Source organism: Carcharhinus amblyrhynchos, chromosome 30, assembly GCF_965287045.1.
Source record: "Carcharhinus amblyrhynchos chromosome 30, sCarAmb.v2.hapA, whole genome shotgun sequence".
NCBI classification, from domain to species: domain Eukaryota; kingdom Metazoa; phylum Chordata; class Chondrichthyes; order Carcharhiniformes; family Carcharhinidae; genus Carcharhinus; species Carcharhinus amblyrhynchos.
In genome coordinates this window covers 2673745-2697143 of record NC_137353.1, presented here as the reverse complement: position 1 = coordinate 2697143, position 23399 = coordinate 2673745, and the positions used below count along the sequence as shown (strand labels likewise).

Here is a 23399-nt window from a genome sequence, read left to right as displayed (position 1 = left end):
AACTGAGCCATGACAGATCAGCCATGATCTTATTGAATGGCGGGGCAGGCTCGAAGGGCTAGATGGCCTACTCCTGTTCCTATTTCTTATGTTCTTATGTAGTTACACCAAATTAATGGCACAAAAAGGTATTCAGTCCAACAGTTCTATCCTGATGTTTATGTTCCACAGGAGTGCCTTTTTGTCTTATCTCATCTCACTCTGTCAATGCATGCTTCTGTTCCTTTCTCCATCATTACTTATCTAACTTCCTGTTCCTCAATGTGGCAGTAAGTACCATATTCCAACCACTGTATAACCACAGATGGACAGTAGGTGTTGCAACCTAATAAGAAAAGAAAGTTTGGACCAATATCCTTATTCCCATTTTTTTACTATTTTGTCCCTCTGGTAAAGGGGTGGGACAGATCGCCACCCACCAACCCCCCAGAAGAAAAGTCGGCTGCATGACAACTCAAATCTGGGTATTGGATGGGGGACTCGGGCAAGCTTAGGGATGAGGGTGAAGGTGATGCGTTTTGGAGAACAGGCAGGGAGAAAAAAAGTAGGGTATTATCTTAGCAAGAGGACGTCTTGTAGTGTAATGCGTACAGTCTCTGCTTCTGGGCCAGAAGCTCTGGGTTCAAGTCCCACCCCAGGACTTTGATGGCTAAGGAAGGTGCGTTCATAAGGTGGCCAGACAGGTTGAATGTCAACCTACAAAATCCTTCCAATACATCAATGGCTGATGGTAAGAATGGGAAAGACTCCTGATCAACCATGCTTGATGAGGAGTAGTGTCCCTGAAGCTACAAGTCCCTGGCGACAGACCAGCAATCTGTTCCAGCTATGGAAACTGACGAAAATCTGCCTTAGTGCATCACCAGGTGCAGGAAGAGAACTGGAAAATGGAAAAATCTTAGTGGGGCTGCACCCAGATGCACAAACAATTCCCCAGAAGGTGGTACTTTCTTCCAACCCTGAAATTATAAATTTTTTTTTAAACAGAAACCACCTGCTCACTCCAACAATATGATGGTTGGGCAGAGTATTATCAGGGTCAATTACCTTGTTGATAAGCTCAGTTGACCCTTTATCATTGACCGTTTCAATTTTGTTACCATGTTATGGCAGTGATCTCAGGGATGGACATGAAGGTAGTGGCCTGGGCACCTACCCTATTTGATGTGCCCCTCGACAAAAAAGATGCCTGAATTGGTGGTGGTGGCAGTGGTGGTGGTGGTGGTGGTGGTGGTGCAAATCCGATATCCATAATCCAAAACCAGGTTACTTCAATGAATTGCATTTTGGGTAAAAAAAATTACATATTTAAAAAATAAAGTTTCTTCTGATCTTTGGATTTACATTTTCTCTCTGAATTTAACATTAAATATAATAAAATATTTATGATTTGAGCAGTATTTACACATTTTAGATATCTCAGCATAATGTTCATCATGCTTTCCCTCCACGTTTAGACATGAACAGAGCTGAAGCCAGATGAAAATTAAAAACAAATCGCTAGTTTATTACTGAAGCTTTGCCATCCCAGTTTACAGCTGGAGATTGGTTTTGACAATTCCCCTGACAGAAAGGAGTATTGGCCCCAGTCATAGTATTTAACTAGGGGACTATGTGATGAGGAAGGACCTCAATGTGATTTTGGTGTCAGTCATGGCTTTTAATCACTGCAGCCTTGACGGATTTGAGAGACAAGTCCTGGGGTTCTAGAATGAGGAGGTATCTCAGAGCCGAGGGATGGAGGAGATGTGGGGAGGAATTGGGTTTTGGAGGGCAGGTGATGAGGAGTAAAGGATTGACATGTTCCTGTTCCTTTCCCCTTTTCAGAGTAGTCCTTTCGGGAAAACGATCTTTGCACTTTGGTTCACCTGCCACTGCCCAACCTTTTATTGCAGTGGGGGTGGATTGACGCCCTTAATTGGCAATTAATTAGGCAGTGATAGGCTTAGGGACTGGTGGTCTATTGGGCAGATTCTCTTTCTCAGCCTTTTCATGTATCTACAATTCTTTCTGCTCTGTAAAGGTTCAGCAATCTCCTTTCCAATCACTTTTGAATAGCTAATTTTGAAGAAGAAAGAAATCTTATCAAAACCTCAGGAGGACTGCTTCATTTCACAATGAGGGTGTGAACACTGTACACCCGCTGTGCTCCATTCGCTAGAATGGCTCAGACTAATTCAAATTATCCCTCTACAAACAAAAGGGAGGTAGGATTCAAACCAGAACTCTGAAAATATAGAATGTATTTGGAAAAGACAAACAAACAAAGTGCTGAAGTGTGTCACAAAATATCTTGTACAAGTGAATTTTAAACTCCTGTGTACACCACATGAACCAGCATGAAACAAATATCATTTTCCAAGACTCAGTGCTGCAATCTGGGCTCATTATTTAGATTTGAGTATGCTATTAATATGCCTGCCTCTCAGTTGATGAACTTTATGGTTACATTTTTAGTGCAAACTCAGAGCTTGTAAGTATGCCAAAAGCTGTGCTCATATGTCAAACCTTGGGTGTACCCATATGTGCAGGTATTTCAAAAGAAGTCAGAGAAAGGATGTTGAAACTGGTGGCATGGGATAGGTTGGACTGACAGCCTGTCTATAGTTGGTATTGCCAAACATTTGAATTGACATCAACATGAAACCTACCATGAAATAACTATTTCTATTTAAGACCATCACATGAGTAATGTATTCATTTATAAAACAGAAATTACTTTATGCAGTATAAAAGTTTTAGTTTGTACATAAAATGTTATTCTTTGCAGATTTATGATTAAATCAACAAAATACTATGGGCGTTCACAGCTGAGACCAGAGATTTATTTCACTGTTGAAAGTATCAAGGTGATTTTATATCAAGCCGTAGAGGATATTGTGGTTTACTCTGAGGAATGCCCTTAGCTGCTCATGGCCTGGGCCCACTATACATTGTAGATTCCCCAGTCCCTTTCACCACTCAGAGCTCCAGTCTTTCACAACTATCTCTACACAGGGTTGGTAGCAAGCAGAATGGACAGAGCATGTTAAGTGAAATTTCGTGCTCTCTGAGGAACTGCAGTAGCTGACCTTGAAGAGGTCGTGGGTTTTTATATTCACATTTTTCAGATTGATAGTTTGGAAGTAGATAATCCTATTTATGGGGCAACTTGTAACGGTTGCAAATAGTGACATCACTATTGCTGGTGAGAGTGGAGACATTTGGATAATTCCCCTTTTAATCATGCTTGGTGACAGCACTGCTCCAACTAACCAAGGTTGATCCTGTGGACACAATTTGAATGTAATCATTCCTTATTCTCTGAGAAATCACCCTGCTTTTACTGGTAGAGGTTGCTGCAGTTTTGGCAATGAGTTCTGTTTGCTGTAGTTTGTACAGTCTCTTTTTAAAATAGACTCTGTAGACTGTTTGTTGTGGTGACTTATTTAAACAGGGTCGGTTTGCTGAATAAATAACTTAGTTTACTATGAAATGAACTACTGGCTCTGAGTCCTGCCTTAAGTCCCTTCCTACCACCAAATCATTTTGGCTGACACAGTGAAGTTACTGGAAAATCTGATTTATAGGTGAATGTATGAATTAATCTAAATCTTTGAATACATATGCAATATGCATTGTTTATCCATTTATATTTTTACTGTAAAACTGAGTTGCTAATCTCACATATATAAAGAAAAAGAGTATACAACTTGGAGAGTAGTCAAAAATACTCACTGTTTCTTTTTTTCAAATTCCTTCAGACGTTTTTGCTGAAGCATATGCTGTAGGTAATTTTCACATTCCGATTGCACAGATAATCTTTCTTTCTTTTGTTTTTCTGCTGCTTGAGCATTTTTCTTCATCTGTCCTGCTCGTAAGTTTTCCTATTAGTAAATGTATATTTGACTTAATATTATGCAGAAGCTTTTTATTTGTTAAGAGCTAAGGAATATGCTACATAGATTACTGTTGGTTCCACAGCATGACCAAACACTAAATAAGCTAAAGTGCTCACCCTCAATGATAAATACCTAAGGTCCTGGATTTGAGTTCCCCAATCTCAGCCAGACTGACAGCAGACGCTTTATGATTAGCCTCAGTGATTTTGGGTTATGGGTGGGAATATTAACCAGGGTTCCTACTTTTAATCAGTATCCAGTGATCCTTGATGGAAGTGTGCAAGAATGGAAGTTGGATTGTCCTCAACTATGATATCTTCTGTGTACAATTATCTTGTCTGAATCAACATTTTAGACCAATAGTTATTACATCTAGTGTGATTCCAATGGGCCAGTCTATGCTATAATCACTACTGAGTAATGGCTTCACTAAGGAAAATATTTAATATCACTCCACCTATGATTTCCTGAGGACTGCCTGGAAAAGGTACCCATACATTAAGTATATTGGACAAATCATCTCCTTGCCTTTGACATTTAATTTCGTAACAGCATGGGTTTTACCTGCAATTGTGACTGTCCTTGGTGCCATTGCATTTTAATTGGTGCAATTATTTACTTTTCTTGTGTTTGTTATTTTTGACTACTTTTAGCTGATTGGTTAAAGGAATTCTCTGGGCTGTGGGAATGAGTGTCGCCTGAATTTGAGAATAGGAACTTGCAGGAGTTTTATGCAGATAGTGTGCTTGTTGCTTACCTCAATTGATAGACCACAGCACAAGCACACTGTGATGGCAACACTGCAGATACACTGGTAAAACATCTGCATGCCTGTGTATTTCCAAATCAGATGAACAATTGCCAGACTGCCACATACTTCTTTCTGTAAGCAGTACCAAGCTTAGAGTAAAGTTATATAAAATAGGAAATTCAGCTCACAATTATGTACTTAGAAAGAAATTAAACAAATATGAATAAGACTAAAATAATATTTATCTTGAGTTATAATTTAATCAAAATATAATCAAATATTTTATTTGACTATTTTTAGTCATTTAATTTCTCCTTTTGTTGAAATTCTTCTGATCAATATGAACTGTTTCATGACTTTATTAATACAATGTAATCCAATCACAAGCCTTGTGAAAACTGCCTTTCTTCTTGCTGGGAAATGCTTTGTTTCTGTTCAAATGTTTCAGCTGAGGTTGCAATTAACTGGTTGTGGAACTAAGTAAAAGCCCATTTCTGAGAGGTGTTGTAGAGAATTTCAGGGTCGGTACAGGAGATTCAGAGGAGATTTGAGAAAGAAAATGCACTCAGAGGGTGGTGGGAATCTGAAATGCACTACCTGGGAAGGTAGTGGAGGCTGCAAACCTTACAACCTTTAAAAAGTATTTGGATGAGCACTTGAAACATCATAACATTCAAGTGCTGGAAAATGGGATTAATGCGACTTTAGTGGTAGCTATTGTCAGTAGAGACTCGATGGACCAAGAAGAATTTTCAGCACTGTATGATTATTTGCTGAATATTCTCAGAATTCAGCAAAGGCCATTGTGAATGGGAAAGCAATGGGGCACTATGCCGTATCGCCCCAGACTTAGGCCAGAATTTTCCACTCCCATTTTTAGTGGGTGTGGATGGAAAATCGAAGGAGGGGAATCCAAAAAAGGCTTTCACGCTGGTGGGACTTCCCCGCTCAACTGTCCCACCCCCTGCTGCCAATGATGTAATGAGGAACTTGTCATGAAAGGGCAGGAAACCCCATTACTATACATTACTATATACTTAGCAAGCCTTCCAGCTGTAATATTCCCCCCAGGTAGGGATCCTTGCAGTGCAAAAGAAAGCCATTTGGCCCATCAAATCTGTACCTATTTGGTGAAAGAGCATCTCACCCAGGCCCACCCACCAGTTTATCCACATAACGCGGCACATGTACTACAGCTGATCTCCCTAACCTACACATCTTTGATCACTAAAGAGTAACAGCATGGCCAATCCATCTAACCTGCATGTTTTTGTGGGAGGAAACCGGAACACCTAGAGGAACATGCAAACTTCACACAGTCACCCAAGCTGGGAATTGAACCCAGATCCCTTGTGCTGTGAGGCAGCAGTGCTAACCATCCCAACAAAAACAATAATGGAAAATCCAGCCTTCAGTGACTATGATAGCAATATTTACTCGGCTCGTTGCAATGCTGTTCTTCAATGATAAGATGGCTTGCATTCTCTTCTCCAGTTCCTCTCTTAGCTTTAGTTCTTTATCAGCTTGTTCTTGACGAGCTCTATTTTGAGATGAAACGTCACATTACTCAGAAATTTTGTAACAAAATAAAAGCAAATAACTGCAGATGCTGGAATCTGTAATCAAAAGAGAAAATGCTGGAAAATCTCAGCTGGTCTGACAGCATCTGTAAAGAGAGAAAACAGCTGACGTTTCGAATCCAGATGACTCTTTGTCAAGGCAACAATTTACTGATTATTGGATTCCAGGGTCACTAACTTCCAGGTTATTAATACGTTTTGGTGGATCCACCACAGCTTCTGCTGCGATATCTTGCCTCACATACAATATCACCTCACTTTTACCTCCTCCTCCGGACGTTCTCAAATTTCCCGACAACAGATACATTACAAAGTTTCACATTCTGTTTTAACCTGTGCCAACAGCTCCCATCAACTTTCTCCACGAATGATGGTAGCCAATGGCAGTTAACAATTAAAAATCTTGGTTATTATTCTTCAGTTCTATTCACATTGTATTCCGATCCTTTTTGGCTAAATCATTCTTCATTAATAACGAAACTCTTCTCTTTTGTAGGTTTTAGAAAGGATTTATTTTGTTTTGATTTGATTTATTACTGTCACATGTATTGGAATACAGTGAAAAGTTTTGTTTCTTGTGCGCTATACAGACATATGCCCTGGGAACTCTATATTTTAACCACAGTCAATATCACACCCTTATTTCTTAAAGTCTTATTAGTCTGCTAAAACAGCAGCATGCAATTACCGATCTTTCAATGAACCAATGTTTGGTCTGGACCCTTGCATGACAAATAGTTGGGGTGTCAAAGGATGCAAAGAGTTGAAAGACGATCAATTTGAAATACCTTGCTCTACTAACATTTTAAAAGTTTATTTATTAGTCACAAGTAGGCTCACATTAACACTGCAACGAAGTTATTGTGAAACCCCCAAGTTGTCACAATTCAGCACTTGTTCGGATACACCGAGGGAGAATTTAGCATGACCAATGCATCAAACCAGCATGTCTTTTCAACTGCGGGAAGAAACCTGAACACCCGGAGGAAATCCCCATAGATACGCGGAGAACGTGCAGACTCCTCACAGTGACTCAAGCCAGAAATTGAACCTGGATCCCTGGGGCTGTGTGACAGCAGTGCTAACCACTGTACCACTGCACTGACATAGGGATAACTATGTTAATTTTTGAAGAATATTCGCATGGAGGTTTCTGCAGAACTGAACTAAGGGATTGAAATTTGTTGAGTCAAATGGGAAGTGCATATCACCGCAACAAGAAATTCTTGTGAAATCCACGTTCGATAACAACAACTTGCCTTTCAGAGAGTGAAAAAAAACCCCAAGAGCAAGCCAAATTTGGCACTAAAATAAATAAATTGTTAGGACACATGGCCAAAAACTTGATCAAAGAATTATCTTTTAATTAGTTATTAAAGGAAAAAGGAGTGGCAGAGAGGTATAAAGAGGGAGTTCTAGAGCTCAGGATCAATGCAGCTGAAATTGTCCACCAATTGTGAAATGATTAAACTCAGGGGATTCTCAGAAGAATTACAGGACTACAAGAATCTTGGATGCAACTGGACTGGAGAAGGTTACAAACATAGAGTGGAGGAAAGCCATGGAGGGTTTGAAAACAGGGATACTAATTTTAAAATTAAAGCATAGTTAAATCAGGAAGGAATGTAAGTGACCCAGCTCAGCACGGTTTAGTATAAGGACAAGGTAAATATTCACTTGCATCTCTAGTAAGTTAAGATTATTGTCGAATGCAGCAAATTACTGTGAGATATCTCTACATCTATTATGATTATAGGTTCAAATGGAGGATTTAGGGCTTAGCCGTATGATGTGAGTTGATGAAATAATGATAACCTATTGATATTTCTCTGACTGGTGCTGGAAGTAGTGAAATGTAAAACTAATTGGCAAGGGAAAATTGCAGCAGCATTATTTTTAAATCTCTTCCTCAGGTATGTTTAAAAAAAAGTAAAATGTCTTCTAAAGGAATAATTTTTATTTTATGTGATGCTACTGTGCCTTTAAGAAAGGTATTTTTAATTATAAGAACATAAGAAATAGGAGCAGGAGTAGGCCATCCAGCCCTTCGAGCCTGTCCCGCCATTCAATAAGATCATGGCTGATCTGAAGTGGCTCAGTTCCACTTTCTTGCCTTCTCCCCATAACACTTAATCCCCTTGCCTACCAAAAACCTATCTACCCGCGTCTTAAATATATTTAGCAAGGCAGCCTCCACCACTTCAACGGGCAGAGAATTCCAGAGATTCACCACCCTTTGAATGAAGAAGTTCCTCCTCAACTCCGTTCTAAACCGCCTCCCCCCCTTATCTTGAGGCTGTGCCCTCTAGTCCTACTGTCCTTTCTGAGCGGGAAGAACCTCTCCACCTCTACCCTATCCATCCCATTCATTATCTTGTACGTCTCAATGAGATCTCCCCTCATCCTTCTAAACTCTAACGAGTACAAGCCCAGTTTATTCAGCCTCTCCTCATAGCTCAACCCCCTCAACTCCAGTATCAGCCTAGTGAACCTCCTCTGCACTCCCTCCAACGCCAAAATATCCTTGCGTAAGTGCAGCGACCAAAACTGCACACATACTCCAGCTGCGGCCTCACCAGTGCCCTGTACAGCTGCAGCAAGACCTCCCTACTTTCATATTCAATCCCCCTCGCTATGAAGGCCAGCATCCCATTCACCTTCCTGACCACCTGCTGCACCTGCAGGCTGGGTTTTTGCGACTCATGCACAAGGACCCCCAGGTCCCTCTGCACCGTAGTATGCTGCAGCTTTTCGCCCTGTAAGTAGTAGTCCTTCCTACCATTATTCCTACCAAATAATTATGTTCTCTGCAGTTATAAGCAGGTACCGAGCTGTCTGCCTAGAAAGCCTTTTATTGCTGTTTAAATGGTTTGAATGGGATTTTGTTTATTTTTTACTCTGGACCCAATGCAGTGTCTGGGATTTTTTATGGCCCTGAATTGTTGGAGGAAGAATAATTAACAGGTCAGGTGTCAGGAGCTCTTTCACTTTGAGCTGCTGGTTGCTGTTTCAGTGTTTCACTTCAGACCGGATGCAATGTCCTGTCGCTCTCTCTCTCCCTTCATGTTTTGAAAAGCTGTTCTGACTTCAAGCTTTTCTGTGTGTATGCCAAGAAAGCTAATAAAAAAATCCTGATCTATGGACACCTGGTGCGGAGAGGGGAGAGTCTGGATGGCAACCTCCTTCTGGGCCTGGTGAAACGCGTCATTTACCGATCCAGGCAGCGAGCGAGCAAGGGGCCCGTCCATCCTGACTGTCTGCCCCTCTACCGTGGCTACATTCGCGGCCAAGTGTCCCTGGAGAGGAAGCATGCAGTGTGCATGGGTGAAGTTGACACCTTTCATGCCCGTTGGGCACCACAGGGGTCGGGGTGCATTATTGACCCCAATAATCACATTTTAATTTGATGTTTTCAAGTTTCCTTTGTACTTTGTTCTTGTTTGGGCTGTTCCCCTTCCTTTGGGGAGCTGCCCCTTTTGCTTTGTCCTGATTTAACTTGAGTTTGTTTATTTGGTTTGACCATAAAAGAGGCCAACAGCATCACGTGACCATCTTTTTTTTGCGCTAAACCTGTGGCAGATTTTTGCTCATGGGATTTGTTTGGTTGGAACAGTAATTAGCTGTTAAGGTTTATACAATAACCTTTTTTTCTTGTTTGTAATTGGTAAAAGTTATCGCTAATTTTCTATCTATGTGTTAACTGTATTCTTAAATGAATTTTGTTTGATAAAAGCTCCCTTGTGGGTCATTTGAATCATACCTGAATAGAAACATCTCACGCTCTCCATAGCCAAATTCAAATTGCAAAACTTATGATCCAGGTGGACTTCATAAAACACTTTGGAGTTTCTGACCTAGACTATAATGTTTATAAAAAAAACTTTACTATTTCACCCTCAGAGGAAGTGATGGCCTAGTGGTATTAGTGCTAGACTACTAACCCAGAAACTCAGCTCATATCTTGGTGACCTAGGTTCAATTCCTGCCATGGCAAATGATGGAAATTTGAATTCAATACAAATATCTGGAATTAAGAATCTACTGATGACCATGAAACCATTGCTGATTGTCAGGAAAACCCATTGGTTCATTAATGTCCTTTAGGGAAGGAAATTTGCTGTCCTTGCCTGGTCTGGCCTACATGTGATTCTATTGATACAGCAATTGTCTGACTCTGAACTGTCCCTAGACATCTAGGGACGGGCAATAAATCTGGCCAGCCAACGATGTCCATGCCCCACGAATGAATAAAAAACTTATGAATACACCATTCACTCTTATAGTTCTGTGTATATGTTTTACCTGGCCACAGATTCTTTCAAGTACTGTATTGATTTTTGATTGTATTTTTTAGCATCTTCAACCGCTCTTCTATGTTCCAGCTTTTGTTTTTCAACATCTTTAATTGACTTCCTGTTCGTGGATAGAAGGAAATAAATATCAGCATTTCATCTTGACAGCCATCTGTTGACTCAAGTTTACTTATATTCCTGAAAATCACTTCAGAACAATGCACAGTAACATTCAAGTAAATGAAGGTTTGAAACTAACATGTTGTTTTGGAGTTTTTAACTTGCACATTGTTTGAAAATCATTTAACCCTTTCCTTTCCCCAATGTACTGTGTTTTGTCAATTTGTACCTTTTCCCTTCTTTTATTTTCTTTCTGAATCAGCTGAAGGGCTGCTTATTGCATTATAAACAGAAGAAGATCAACTCATTTTATTCATAGCTCATACTTTAATGCAACTTGTTGGAGTTATAGCTTAAGGAACTTAGATATTTTAAATCATCTAAAGATGCTGGGATAATTATCAATGGCAAAAATACATTGGTGATGAACTGGCAGTGAATATTATTCCTCACAAATTGATTTCAGAAAACAAACAAGTGTCATGAAAGACCATTTGTTACTCCTTCAATTTTCGCTTGGTTCTAAAACTTAAGATGGATCCCAACATTCATTAAATTGATTAATTAAAGGGAGCTGCTAGCATAACACATTTATTCAATTTGCATGTCTCAGTATTTAATTTTGAACAAATACCTACTTTGAAGAATGATTATTAGAGAAATGGTCATCCCTAAGGCTGACACACTGGGGGGAATTTTCTCATCACTCCCGCCATGGGACTTGTAGTGAGTGGGATGCGGACCATGCAAAGTTCCGTTGACCTCAGGCGGGATTTTCCGGTTTTGAAACAAGCCCAGCTGGAAAATCCAGCCCATTGTGTTCTGTTCCTACCTTCAAACAGAGGATCTTCACTGGATGTCACTTGGTTAATTCATTCGTTTACTGACAGAGCACGAGTGTTTACTTAAAGTGGTTCTTGCTGTATTTAGCTGGAAGGGTAGCAAAACTACTTTGAAAATGTAAATATTTCCTGACTTATCCAGATAACTGCAGGCAGTTAAGATTGGTCTTGTTCCTTGAGAACATTTCTGCTTTCACTACACAATGTCCACTTCCATTAAACTGGAACCTCCTAGTTTTCAACTAATTATTCATAAAAGATATGAATCTCTCTTTAACAAAAGGGGTCAAACCCTTTCCACCCCAATAGAATTCTCCTTAAAGAATTATATAATTTAAGACCAATATTAAATTGACGTTGTGTTTATATTACAATCTGACAGATTACATTCACTGCATGAGAGTAGATGAAATGAGTTAAAAAGGGGGCCTCTCATTTTCAGTTTCTGACACAAGGAAGTGTTATGTTCACAACTTAACAGACAGATTGGAAATTCTTTACCATCAGAATAAAATTGAGAAATCATATCTGTCATTATCATAAGAATTCCTTCAGTGCTGGAGGAGACCATTTGGCCATCGTGTCTGCATAAACAACAATCCCACCCATGCTCTATCCCCATAACCCCACATAAGGCTTGGGCTGGGGCAAGTGACTGGTTGACTTTGTCACTCTGTCAAGATGGGATGCCTTAGCTAGACTGCCCCTTCTTGCCTTGGCAGATCTGGCATGATGACTTCAGGCATCATGAAGTCATCATCAGATTTGATCAAAATCTGCATTCCTGCCTGTCAGCTGTGAAAATTCTGAAGTGGCCAGGTCACTTTAATCTCCATGCCTCCGGTCATCTGGCAGGATTTTAAATCACTGCAGCAGTCCATTCAGCAGTAGACCCATTTCATAGACTCCCTACAGTGCAGAAGAGGCCATTCAGTCCGAGGCTGCACCAACCACCCAGGTCTTATTTCCGTAACCCCACCTATTTACCCTGTTAATTCCTGATACTATGGTGAACTTAGCATAGCCAATCTACCTAACCTGCACATCTTTGGACTATGGAAGGGAACTGGAGCATCCAGAGGAAACCCACGCAGACACAGGGAAAATGTGCAAACTCTGCACAGGCAGTGACCCAAACCAGACACTGAACCTGGGTCCCTGGCGCTGTGAGGTAGCAATGCTTGCCACTGTGCCATCCAAACCTCTGTATCATCCCTTTGAAGTCCTCTGACAGAAAGGAGATATTAATTTCATGTGGGAGTGGGGAGAGGTTCCAGTATGCATAGCTGTGCCCTCAGCCCCAACGTATGCACACAGCTTTGATTTGAAATTTCTGAAGCTTCCTAGCAATTTTTTGAAACCCTCTCCATTCCAATGTAATCCTTTGAGCTCTAACAAATTCAATGTGCAGTGCCTTGAAAAACACTTCCATTGACAGCTCAATGGATTTCTAACATCCTCCAACCACCCGTGTTTATTTTCATTTCCCTTCATGTTTGAATGCCAATTGAGTACCCATTGTTGGCAATGTTGACAAAATCTAAGCCTGATAGTCTGCTTTCACTTCCTCGTTGGTGAAGGCACTTTGCCTCAGAAGGGGGGAATTGCGTCTATAGAGTCTGGATCTTTGGATCTGAATAGAAAAATTGAATATTTTCTTAAAGGTGAGAGGGGAAGGCTGTGGAGAAATTAACTGTTTTAGATGTTCACGTCCTAAGTCATTAAAAGTTGCTATTACAAGTACAGAAATGAACCAAAAAGCATAAAGGGATGTTGGCCTTTATCAGAAAGCGTTGCAATTCAAAAATAAGGAAGCAATGCTTTGGTTATGAAGAATTTCAGTTAGACCGCATCTGGGGTACTTCCATTTTGGGCATCAAACCTCAGGAAAATATCTTGGCTTTGGAAGGAGAGCAGCTCAATTCACCAGAATTATACGAGAGCATGAAGGATTAAATAATGAGGACAGGTTGCATAAACTGGCTTATGTTCCATCAAGTTTAGAAGATTAGGGGCAGATATAATCTTGGCTGCAACTTCCAAGCCCCAAACCCCAATGATAACTGGGGTATTCCAAAGTTTTGCTGGAGAAACGCCTCCTATCCCTGTACATTTTCAGGTAAGGATCGCATGGCAGTTGCCTGGTAAGTATAAATGCACTTGCCCTACACTGATTTAAATAGTGAACTTTAGATGGTTCTAATTGTGTTACATCAATAGTTAACCAAAAAAAAGTCAGAAGTCTAGCTTTTGGGCAACTATTATATGGATTCACACTGAGCCTGCCTCCACAACTCCCCAAGGGACAAAGCTACTGAAGCCGCAGGGGACTCCCCACAATCCCTGACCACCCAACCACTCCATGGGTCTCCCCACCACCTCCCCACGGGACAACCCCTCACCACCATCCTCCCCCAGGCCCTATCCAATCTTCCCTCACAACCAACTGCCTGACCATTTTGCCCACTCTCGACTATCTGATTCCTTTCCCTCCCTCCACTGACTGCCCAAACCCACACTGCCTGAACACCCACCCACCCACACCACCCCCCGATCCCACACTGCCTGACTGCCTGGACCCACATCACTCCCAAAACAACGTGGCCTCCTTCCGTCTGATTCTGTTGTGCTTGACTGAAGGCCCTGGGAGTGTGCTGGCATGAACAGTTCTCACCCAGCCTGAGTCGAAGGTTGGGAGAGACAGGATTATGAAGATTTCCAAGTAAGGATACAGGAGCAGAGTGGTGGTTGTGTCACTTCACGGGTAGTCAGGCCCAATAGTGTGGATGAACAGAGGGATCTAGGTGTGTGTGTACATAGATCCCTGAAAGTTGGGAATCAAGTAGATAAGGTTGTCAAGAAGGCGTACGGTGTCTTGGCGTTTATTGGTAGGGGGATTGAATTTAGGAGTCGCAGTGTAATGTTGCAACTGTACACTACTCTAGTGCGGCCGCACTTGGAGTACTGTGTGCAGTTCTGGTCCCCGCATTACAAGAAGGATGTGGAGGCGTTGGAGAGGGTGCAGAGGAGGTTTACTAGGATGTTGCCTGGTATGGTGGGGAGGTCCTATGAGGAGAGACTGAGGGATCTAGGGTTGTTTTCGTTGGGAAGAAGGCGGCTAAGAGGGGATCTTATTGAAACATATAAGATGATTAGGGGTTTAGATAGGGTGGATAGTGATAGCCTTTTTCCTCGGATGGAGAAAGCTAGCACGAGGGGGCATGACTTTAAATTAAGGGGGGGTAGCTACAGGACGGATGTCAGGGGTAGGTTCTTTACCCAGCGGGTGGTGAGGGATTGGAATGCCCTGCCTGCTGCAGTTGTAGATGCGTCTAGTTTGGGGGCGTTTAAGAGATCTCTGGATAGGTTTATGGACGAAAAGGGATTGGTATAGGCTAGTGGGTCATTGTTTTTGTAACTGGTCGGCGCAACATCGTGGGCCGAAGGGCCTGTTCTGCGCTGTAATGTTCTATGTTCTATGTTAATGGGTTTAAAACAATAAAGGAATTGAATATAGGAGCTAGAAAAAGAATGAGTGAGGAGAGATCTCATTGAGACTTATAAGATGATGAATGGGATGGATAGGATAGAGGTGGAGAGACTCTTCCCACTCAAAAAAGACAGTAGGACTAGGGGGCACAGCCTCAAGATAAAAGGGGGGCGGTTTAGAACGGAGTTGAGGAGGAACTTCTTCACTTAAAGAGTGGTGAATCTCTGGAATTCTCTGCCCGTTGAAGTGGTGGAGGCTGCCTCGCTAAATATTTTTAAGACGCGGGTTGATGGGTTTTTGATAAGAGAGGGGATTAAGGGTTATGGGGAGAAAGCGGGAAAGTGGAACTGAGCAGCGACAGATCAGCCATGATCTTATTGAATGGCGGGGCAGGCTCGAAGGGCTGGATGGCCTACTCCTGCTCCTATTTCTTATGTTCTTATGTTCTTAAAAAGACTATATCCTGTGGTTGGGGAATTCAGAACAAGAACATTAGCTTAAAATTAGTGCGTGCCAATTTAAAAGTAAAATCACAAAGCAATTTCTCACGCAGAGAATAGTGGCAATCCAGAACTTTCCCCCTAAAGGCTGTGGATGCTGAGTTAATTTAAATTGTTAAGACCAAGATAAGAAGAATGTAAAGGGATATGAAACAAAGGCAAATACATGGAATTGTGCTACAGATCAGCCTAATTCAACAATTTAATTCAATGGTCAAATGTGCTCGAGGGCTGAGTGGCTTTCTACTGTTGGTATGTTCACAACTAGGCTCAGCCAAGTTTCAGGAACAGTATCTCACCACATGGCGAAGAAACAATCTGTCTCATTCCTTAATCATCAAATCCCATCAGTGCAGAAGGAAGCCTGTTCGCCCATCGAGTCTGCACCAATTCTCTGACAGAGCATCTCACCCAGACCCAAACCCTGCAGCCCCACATATTTTAACCCACTAATTCCTGGAACCTATACACTAAGGGACAATTTAGCAGCAGCATCTATAAGAAGAGAAAACAGGGCTAATGTTGCAAGTCCTTTTAGCTCTTCGTCAGAACTGAAGAGAGGGAGAATGTGTTAGATATTAAAGTATAGCTGAGAGAGAGATTGCAACAAAATTTAATAGCTTCAAAAACAAAAGATGGAGTTATGGGAGAGAGTGGTCGTTTTCCTTTTCTGGTGCTGTATTTCAGCATCTTGTCTTTATTTCAGATTCCATATTTGTTTATTTATAATATCTATTAGAAATACTTCTTGTTAACACTAAATGAATGCTTCTTGTTAGTGCAAAATGAATAAGTCAAACAGGTTCTTTTCAAGCTATTCTCTTCGCAGAAATGCTGATTGACTTGCCGAGTACTTCCATCATTGTCTCTGCTTCTATTTTAAATTTTCAGCAGCTCTGGTATTTTGCTTTTGTGTCTTCAGTTCATTATAATCTTAATAGAGCAAAATTTCTATATAAGCAATATGGAAGTGTTGGTAAAATACTGAGTAAACATCTCCGGTGACTAATAGCTCACTGCAGTTCTCATTTACATGAAATATTTTTTGCAGTTCAACCAATAATGAGCAATTTAGGAGGTTTACATGAACTGTGAAAGCTCTGGCACTGAAATGTTTGACTCTTTATAATCTGGAAAGCACAGTTCTCACCCAGCCTGAGTCAAAGATCTGGGTAAGATGAAAGTAAATTGCTGGGTTTAAGTTTCACTAATATTTTGTTTTCATTTACCTTGTCTTTGCTTGTAAAATGGCCGCTTCTTCGGCTTCCAATCTTCGTTTTGCCTCTAGTAAGCGCTGCGCCTCATATTCCTTCTCAATGTCCTTATGTTCTTCACGGAGTCGCATCAATTTTACATGTTCAAGTTCAACTTGAAACATTTCACATCTGAAATGGGAAATACAGAACTGAATGCTATTTTTGACTTCATTAAGGTTCGAAAAGGAAACATTGCATAGAACTCTTCTATAGTAATAAACGAATAGATATAAATGCCAGTATTAAATGTTTATTATTCAACTTCTAGGCTGCCATCAACCTTACTGTAAAAAAACTGTTACTGCCAGAAATATGAAGCGAGACAAGTAAACAAACACTGAAATGTAAAATTATATACTATTGTGAAATAACATTTAAATTAATACTATGTTTAAATATTTACTTTATTAGCTAAAAGCTAAAATTTAAATTAATACTGCGTTTAAATGATTTACTTTACAAGCTAAAAGCATATCAAATACCAACATAACTTATAAAAACATATAAGGCAGGATTTTATGGCCTTGCTTGACTGGAGATCAGAAAATCCCACCTGAGGTCAATGGACCTTCCCATTGTCTGCCCCTCGCCAGCTCTGATTCCTATGGCGGGGGATAGAATTCTGCTGAAAGTATTGCACTTAAAATATTCAGATTTCAGATATAAATAACCTAAAAGTGCAGATGGTAACACCCCTTCAAATTAAAGTTTTTGGTTTTAAGATATGTATGTTAATTTGCTTTACATTTTGTTTTTATAAGCCTCAGGTTAAACATATAAACATAAAACATACAAATGGCAAAGAAAAATGCAATCAACAAGGTGGGGATTATTGCTTCCACTCTGCTACCACAAAAGTGGCAAGAGATACTTCCATGGCTGAAAATTTGTTTAAAATTTGTTTTAAATCAAGGCTGTGTTCTCAGCCCCCTACTATATTCCTTCTATACTTAAGACTGTGTGGCCAAATTCCCCTCCAACTCAATTTTCAAGTTTGCTGATGACACCACCATAATGGGTTGGATCTCAAACAATGATGAAACAGAGTACAGGAATGAGTTAGAGAATCTGGTGAACTGGTGCCCAACAATAATCCCTCCCTCAATGTCAACAACAGTAAGGAAATTGTCATCGACTTCAGAGAACGTAAAGGAGAACATGCCCCTGTCTATATCAACGAGGATGAATAGAAAGGGTTGAAAGTTTCAAATTTTTAGGTGTCCAGATCACCAACAACCTGTCCTGGTCCCTCCGTGCCAACATTATAGTTAAGAAAGACCACCAACGCCTCTACTTTCTCAGAAGACTAAGGAAATTCGACATATCAGCTACGACTCTCACCAATGTTTACAGATGCACCATACAAAGCATTCTTTCTGATTGTATCACAGCTTGGTATGGTTCCTGCTCTGCCCAAGACTGCAAGGAACTACAAAACGTCGTGAATGTAGCCCAATCCATCGCGCAAACCAGCCTCCCATCCATTGATTCTGTCTATTCTTCCCACTGCCTCGGGAAAGCAGCCAGCATAATTAAGGACCCCTCGCACCCCGGCATATTCTCTTTCACATTTTTCTGTCAGGAAAAAGATACAAAAGTCTGAGGTCACATACCGACCGACTCAAGAACAGCTTCTTCTCTGCTGCCATCAGACTTTTGAATGGACCAACCTGCATTAAGTTGATCTTTCTCTGCACCTCTAGCTATAACTGGGCACTACATTCTGCACTCTCTCATTTACTTCTCTATGAACAGTATGCTTTGCCTGTATAGCGCACTGTATACTAATACATGTGACAATAATAAATCAAATCAAAATCTCCAACACTTTACTGTGAATACAATAGAATGAACTTTGATTGGGTCATTAATATCAAGAAGGGTAATTGGATTTTCCAAGTTGAACACATAAGAAGAAATGGGAAATTCATAAATTCCACTTTAAATTTTAGCAATCCTCCTCCAGATTGAACTGCCAACTTAAATATCGCCTTGCAAAAACTAGGGGAATTTCATAGTAACTTCATTGCAGTGTTAATGTAAGCCTTACTTGTGATTAATAAATAAACTTTATTTTAAAGTCATTAAATTCATGAAGCCATTAAAAACCCCAAATCCCAGATTGACTAATGGAGTTGCTGCTAATATTGGCCCCAAGACAATGGAGAAATACAAAAATATTTAAATAAGCCATCAAACCCACCACTTGGCATTATAAAAAATACAAACCTGTCCAATAAATAGCAGGATCGATAGTTAAATCGTATAAGATAGTACTATAGCGGTGACTCCATAAAATGTGCCAATACAGTAAATTTATCACAGTAGAACAGTTTCAACTGGCAGAAAGGTTGGTATCCACAAACCACAGATTTAAGATCATTAGGTTAAACAGGTCACGGGGGAGAGCAGAGGGAGGAAGGTGGAGGCTGGAAGATGAGATGAGTAGAATTCTTTTGACTCATTAAGCTATGATCTCTTTTGCTAACTGAATTCCCCACTGTCATATTAAATTAAAATGAGCATTTAATCATTGCAGTGTTGCCTGTACATACGGTCCCCAATTAGTTTATTCCTCCAAAGGTAGCCCTTTATAACTTGATATAATCTGAAGCATTGTAGAGTAACTTGGTATAAATTCCTATAAATAAACAAATCAGCCAAAGAACATGGAATTCTTCAATACCTATGATTTTGGACTTCTGATTGGGTTATTTTTGTTGAGAAAAGCTGCTTTATTTGACTTATACAGAAAGAACTCACAGCAGAATTTGTGAAATTAACCAAAAGCAAGATTTCAGGTTAGGGTGGTACATATGTCAAAAATTTCCTCCTGGATGTCTTCCTAATGCAATTACTGCGTTAATCAAACTGCTGTTTGATCCTTTAATCATATCAACTGACAACAAGAAAATCTCAGTATGAAAAGCTGACATCTACATTGCCCTGTTAGCGCCATCAATGCATCTCACAGACGGCTACAAATACATAAACTGTTTCTGTGACAATTAAAGCATCTGCAGATACCCTTTGTTCTCTCATCAGTCTCTAACTCACTCGTTCTCTTGCAATGTCAAAGTAATTTTTGATTGAAGGTCTTCTTCCCCTCGAAGCTCTTCACATATCCGTCTGTGTTGTGCCCGAAGGCGAAACAAAGCAGCACTGGGACAATATCAGGAAAAATGATGAATATTAATAATAATCAAAATTATATCTAAAGGCAAGAAATTCCTTGATTTTACCTTAATCCAATTTTAACCATCTATTCTTTCCACCTTCAACATTTGTTATTGTGGAACTAATTAAACAATTTGCATCTATACAGTAACTTTTACTTTGCAAAATGGCTCTATACAATTTATGTATATAATTATATAGACACATTACATAGAGGAAAATATTGCTCTCAGAAGCACATTACCTTTTTCATGGTACGTTTGAATTAACTATTGTAGGTGCCAAGCTTCAGCCTCTAAAAAGAGGTGGCTCCTTATTCTTTATGTTTAGATTAAGGGGAGATGGTGATGTAGTGATAATGTCACTGGAGCAGTAATCCAGAGGCCCAGGCTAATGCTCTGGGAATATTGTTTTAAGCTGGTGGAATTTAAAATTAATTTAATAAATACTGTACATAACATACATTACAGTATGTAAGTACATTACACTGTACTTACATACTGTAAGCTAGTCTCAATAATGGTGCCATGAAAACATTGTCATAAAAATCCATCTGGTTCACTAAAGTCATTAAGGGAAAGAAACTACCCAATCTGACCCACATGTGACTCCAGATCCACAACAATGTGATTGGCTCTGAACTGCCCTCTGAAATGGCCTGGCAAGCCACTCACTTCAAGAATCAATGAAGGTTGGACAACAAGTGCTGGCTTGCTATTAACACCCACATCCCATTATAGAGAATTTTATTTCTCTTCCTTACTTCATCTACTTGGGGGAAAGGTACAAAAGGTCAGATTCCTTTAATTTAAGATCAGAGATATTGCTGTTGAGTAGTGTGTAATAACCTGTGGAAGTTCATTGTCAGAGATGGAGACAGAGAAATCTAGGCAGAGAAGAAAAGAATCAGTGGTGGGCAATGTAAACAGTGGGAAGCGCAGTGAATTAAATTCTCTGATAGAAACAAAAATAGAAAGTTCCACCAACACAGTCAATGTAACAGAAGTGAGTGGGCCCAAATACAATCAGTAAGAGGAGCGTTCCATATATTCTACAGAAAATGGTGCAACTAAGATACGTTTCATTTTGGGGGAACTGAACCAAAGCAAATCTAGTTCAGACTGCGAGCAAGGGCAACTAAATTAATTTTAAATTTATTTTTTATTCATTTTACGGGATGTGGGTGTCCCTGACTAGGCCAGCATTTATTACCCATTCCTAATTGCCCTTGAGAAGATGGTGGTGAGCTGCCTTCTTGAACTGCTACAGTCCCAGAAATACAGGTTCACCCACAGTTCTATTGGGAAGGTGATGGTGGACAAACAACAACAGGTTGCATATGGGCCTTGGTGGCAAGTGGCCTGGATGGATCTGTGATTTTAAAAGCCAGTCTTTTGGGATTGTACAATGAGCTTTTACAACCCGTCAGTTTCAAGAGATGGATTGAGGGGGTCGAGAGTTCAGGGATTCACGAGCAAAGTAGAAAAACATTACTAATACACTGCTCAAGTGACGCAGAGAAGAACAAATCATTGTAGAGTTCAGTGAATGTCAGAGAGAGAAGATGGGAATTTTAAGTTTAAGTTTATTTATTAGTGTCACAAGCAGGTTCACATTAACTGCAATGAAGTTATTGTGAAAATCCCTTAGTCACTACACTCCAGCATCTGTTTGGGTACACTGAGGGAGAATTTAGCACAGCCAATGCACCTAACCAGCACGTCTTTTAGGCTGTGGGAGGAAACTGAAGCACCCGGAAAAAAATTCACTCACTCTAGGGAGAATGTGCAGGCTTTGCACAGACAGTGACCCAAACTGGGAATCGAACCCGGGTCCCTGACACTATGAGACAGCAGTGCTAACCACTGTGCCACCTTTTAAGCTCTCCTAAAAGAAATACAACAAGGCTACTGGGAGAATGAGTTTGGCAAAAACGTAAAAGTAAAAATGTATATGTGCTCTGCAGTTAAAGTAACAGTGAATTTGAGGTATAGTTACTTTTGGGTATCTCAGGGAGAGATATACATTGGATAAGAAGGATCAAATGCATACTCAAGAATCCACTGTAAGAAAACCATTTGCACATGTGCCAATCCCAAACAAGGACCTGTGTCAAGTTAGTCTTCACTGGTTTGTGTGTCTGTAAAGGAACATTAAGCTGTTCAAAGGTATTTTGAGAAACAGAATCTACAGGCATTTAGAGACGCAAGGACTGATTAGGGACAGGCAGCATGGCTTTATGAGTGGAAAATCATGTCTCACAAATTTGATTGAGTTTTTTAAAGGGGTGATTAAGAGGGTAGGGCTGTACAGTTAACGTTTTCGACCTGGGCTTTAGCAAGGCCTTTGACAAGGTATCACATGGTAGGTTGTTGCATGTTAAATCTCACGGGATCCAGGGTGAGGTAGCCAAATGGATACAAAGTTGGCTTGATGACAGAATGCGGATATGCCGGCGTTGATGACAGAAAACAGAGAGGGTGTTTGTAGAGGGTTGTTTTTCAAACTGGAGACTTGTGACCAGCGTTGTGCTCCAGGGATCAGTGATGAGTGCTCTGTTATCTGTCATTTATATTAATGATTAGGATGAGAATTTAATAGGTATGGCTAATAAGATTGTAGATGACACCAAGACTGGTGACATAGTGGATAGTGAAGAAGGTTATCTAGGATTGCAACAGGATCTTGATCAATTGGGCCAGTGGGCTGATGAATGACAGATGGAGTTTAATTTAGATAAATGTGAGTGATGCATTTTGGTAGATCAAACCAAGGCAGGACTTACTGAGTTAATGGTACGACACTGGGGAGAGTTAGAGATCAAAGCGATCTAGGGGTACAGGTACATAGCTCCTTGAAAGTGGAGTCACAGGTGGGCAGAGTGGTGAAGAAGCCATTCGGCATGCTTGGTTTCATTGGTCAGAATATTGAATACAGGAGTTGGGATGTTTTGTTGAAGTTGTACAAGACATTGGTAAGGCCACACTTGGAATACTGTGCACAGTTCTGGACACCCTATTATAGAAAGGATATTATTAAACTAGAAAGAGTGCAGAAAAGATTTACTAGGATGATGGAATTTGATGGTTTGAGTTATAAGGAGAGGCTGGATAGACTGGGACTTTTTTTCTCTGGAGCACATGAGGCTGAGGGGTGATCTTATAGAGATCAATAAAATATTGAGGGGCATAGATCAGCTAGGTAATCAGTATCTTGTCCCAGGTAGGGGAGTATAAAACTAAAAGGCATAGATATAAGGTGAGAGGGGAAAGAAACAAAAGGATCCACAGGGGCAATTTTTTCACACAGAGAGTGGTGACCGTCTGGAACAAGCTGCCAGAGGTAGTAGTAGAGGTGGGTACAATTTTATCTTTAAAAAAGCATTTAGATAGTTACATGGGTAAGATGGGTATAGAGGGATATGGGCTAAACGCGGGCAATTGGGACTTGCTTAGAAGTTTAAAAAAAGAGTGGCATGGACAAGTTGGGTTAAAGAGCCTATGCTGTAAA

The 23399-nt window shown here is 40.4% G+C and overlaps 1 protein-coding gene across 1 annotated transcript in view; it reads right to left on the bottom strand.

The window, feature by feature from the left end:
- Positions 1–23399, bottom strand: part of cfap74 (cilia and flagella associated protein 74) — a 210440-nt gene that overhangs the window by 146920 nt on the left and 40121 nt on the right. The window contains exons 6-10 of the mRNA XM_080215220.1: positions 19770–19874; positions 16686–16841; positions 10515–10625; positions 6070–6172; positions 3718–3866 (exon numbers count right to left, since the gene is read on the bottom strand). Of these exons, the coding sequence (XP_080071346.1) occupies positions 3718–3866; positions 6070–6172; positions 10515–10625; positions 16686–16841; positions 19770–19874 (624 nt within the window). The remainder of the gene's footprint in view (positions 1–3717; positions 3867–6069; positions 6173–10514; positions 10626–16685; positions 16842–19769; positions 19875–23399) is intronic.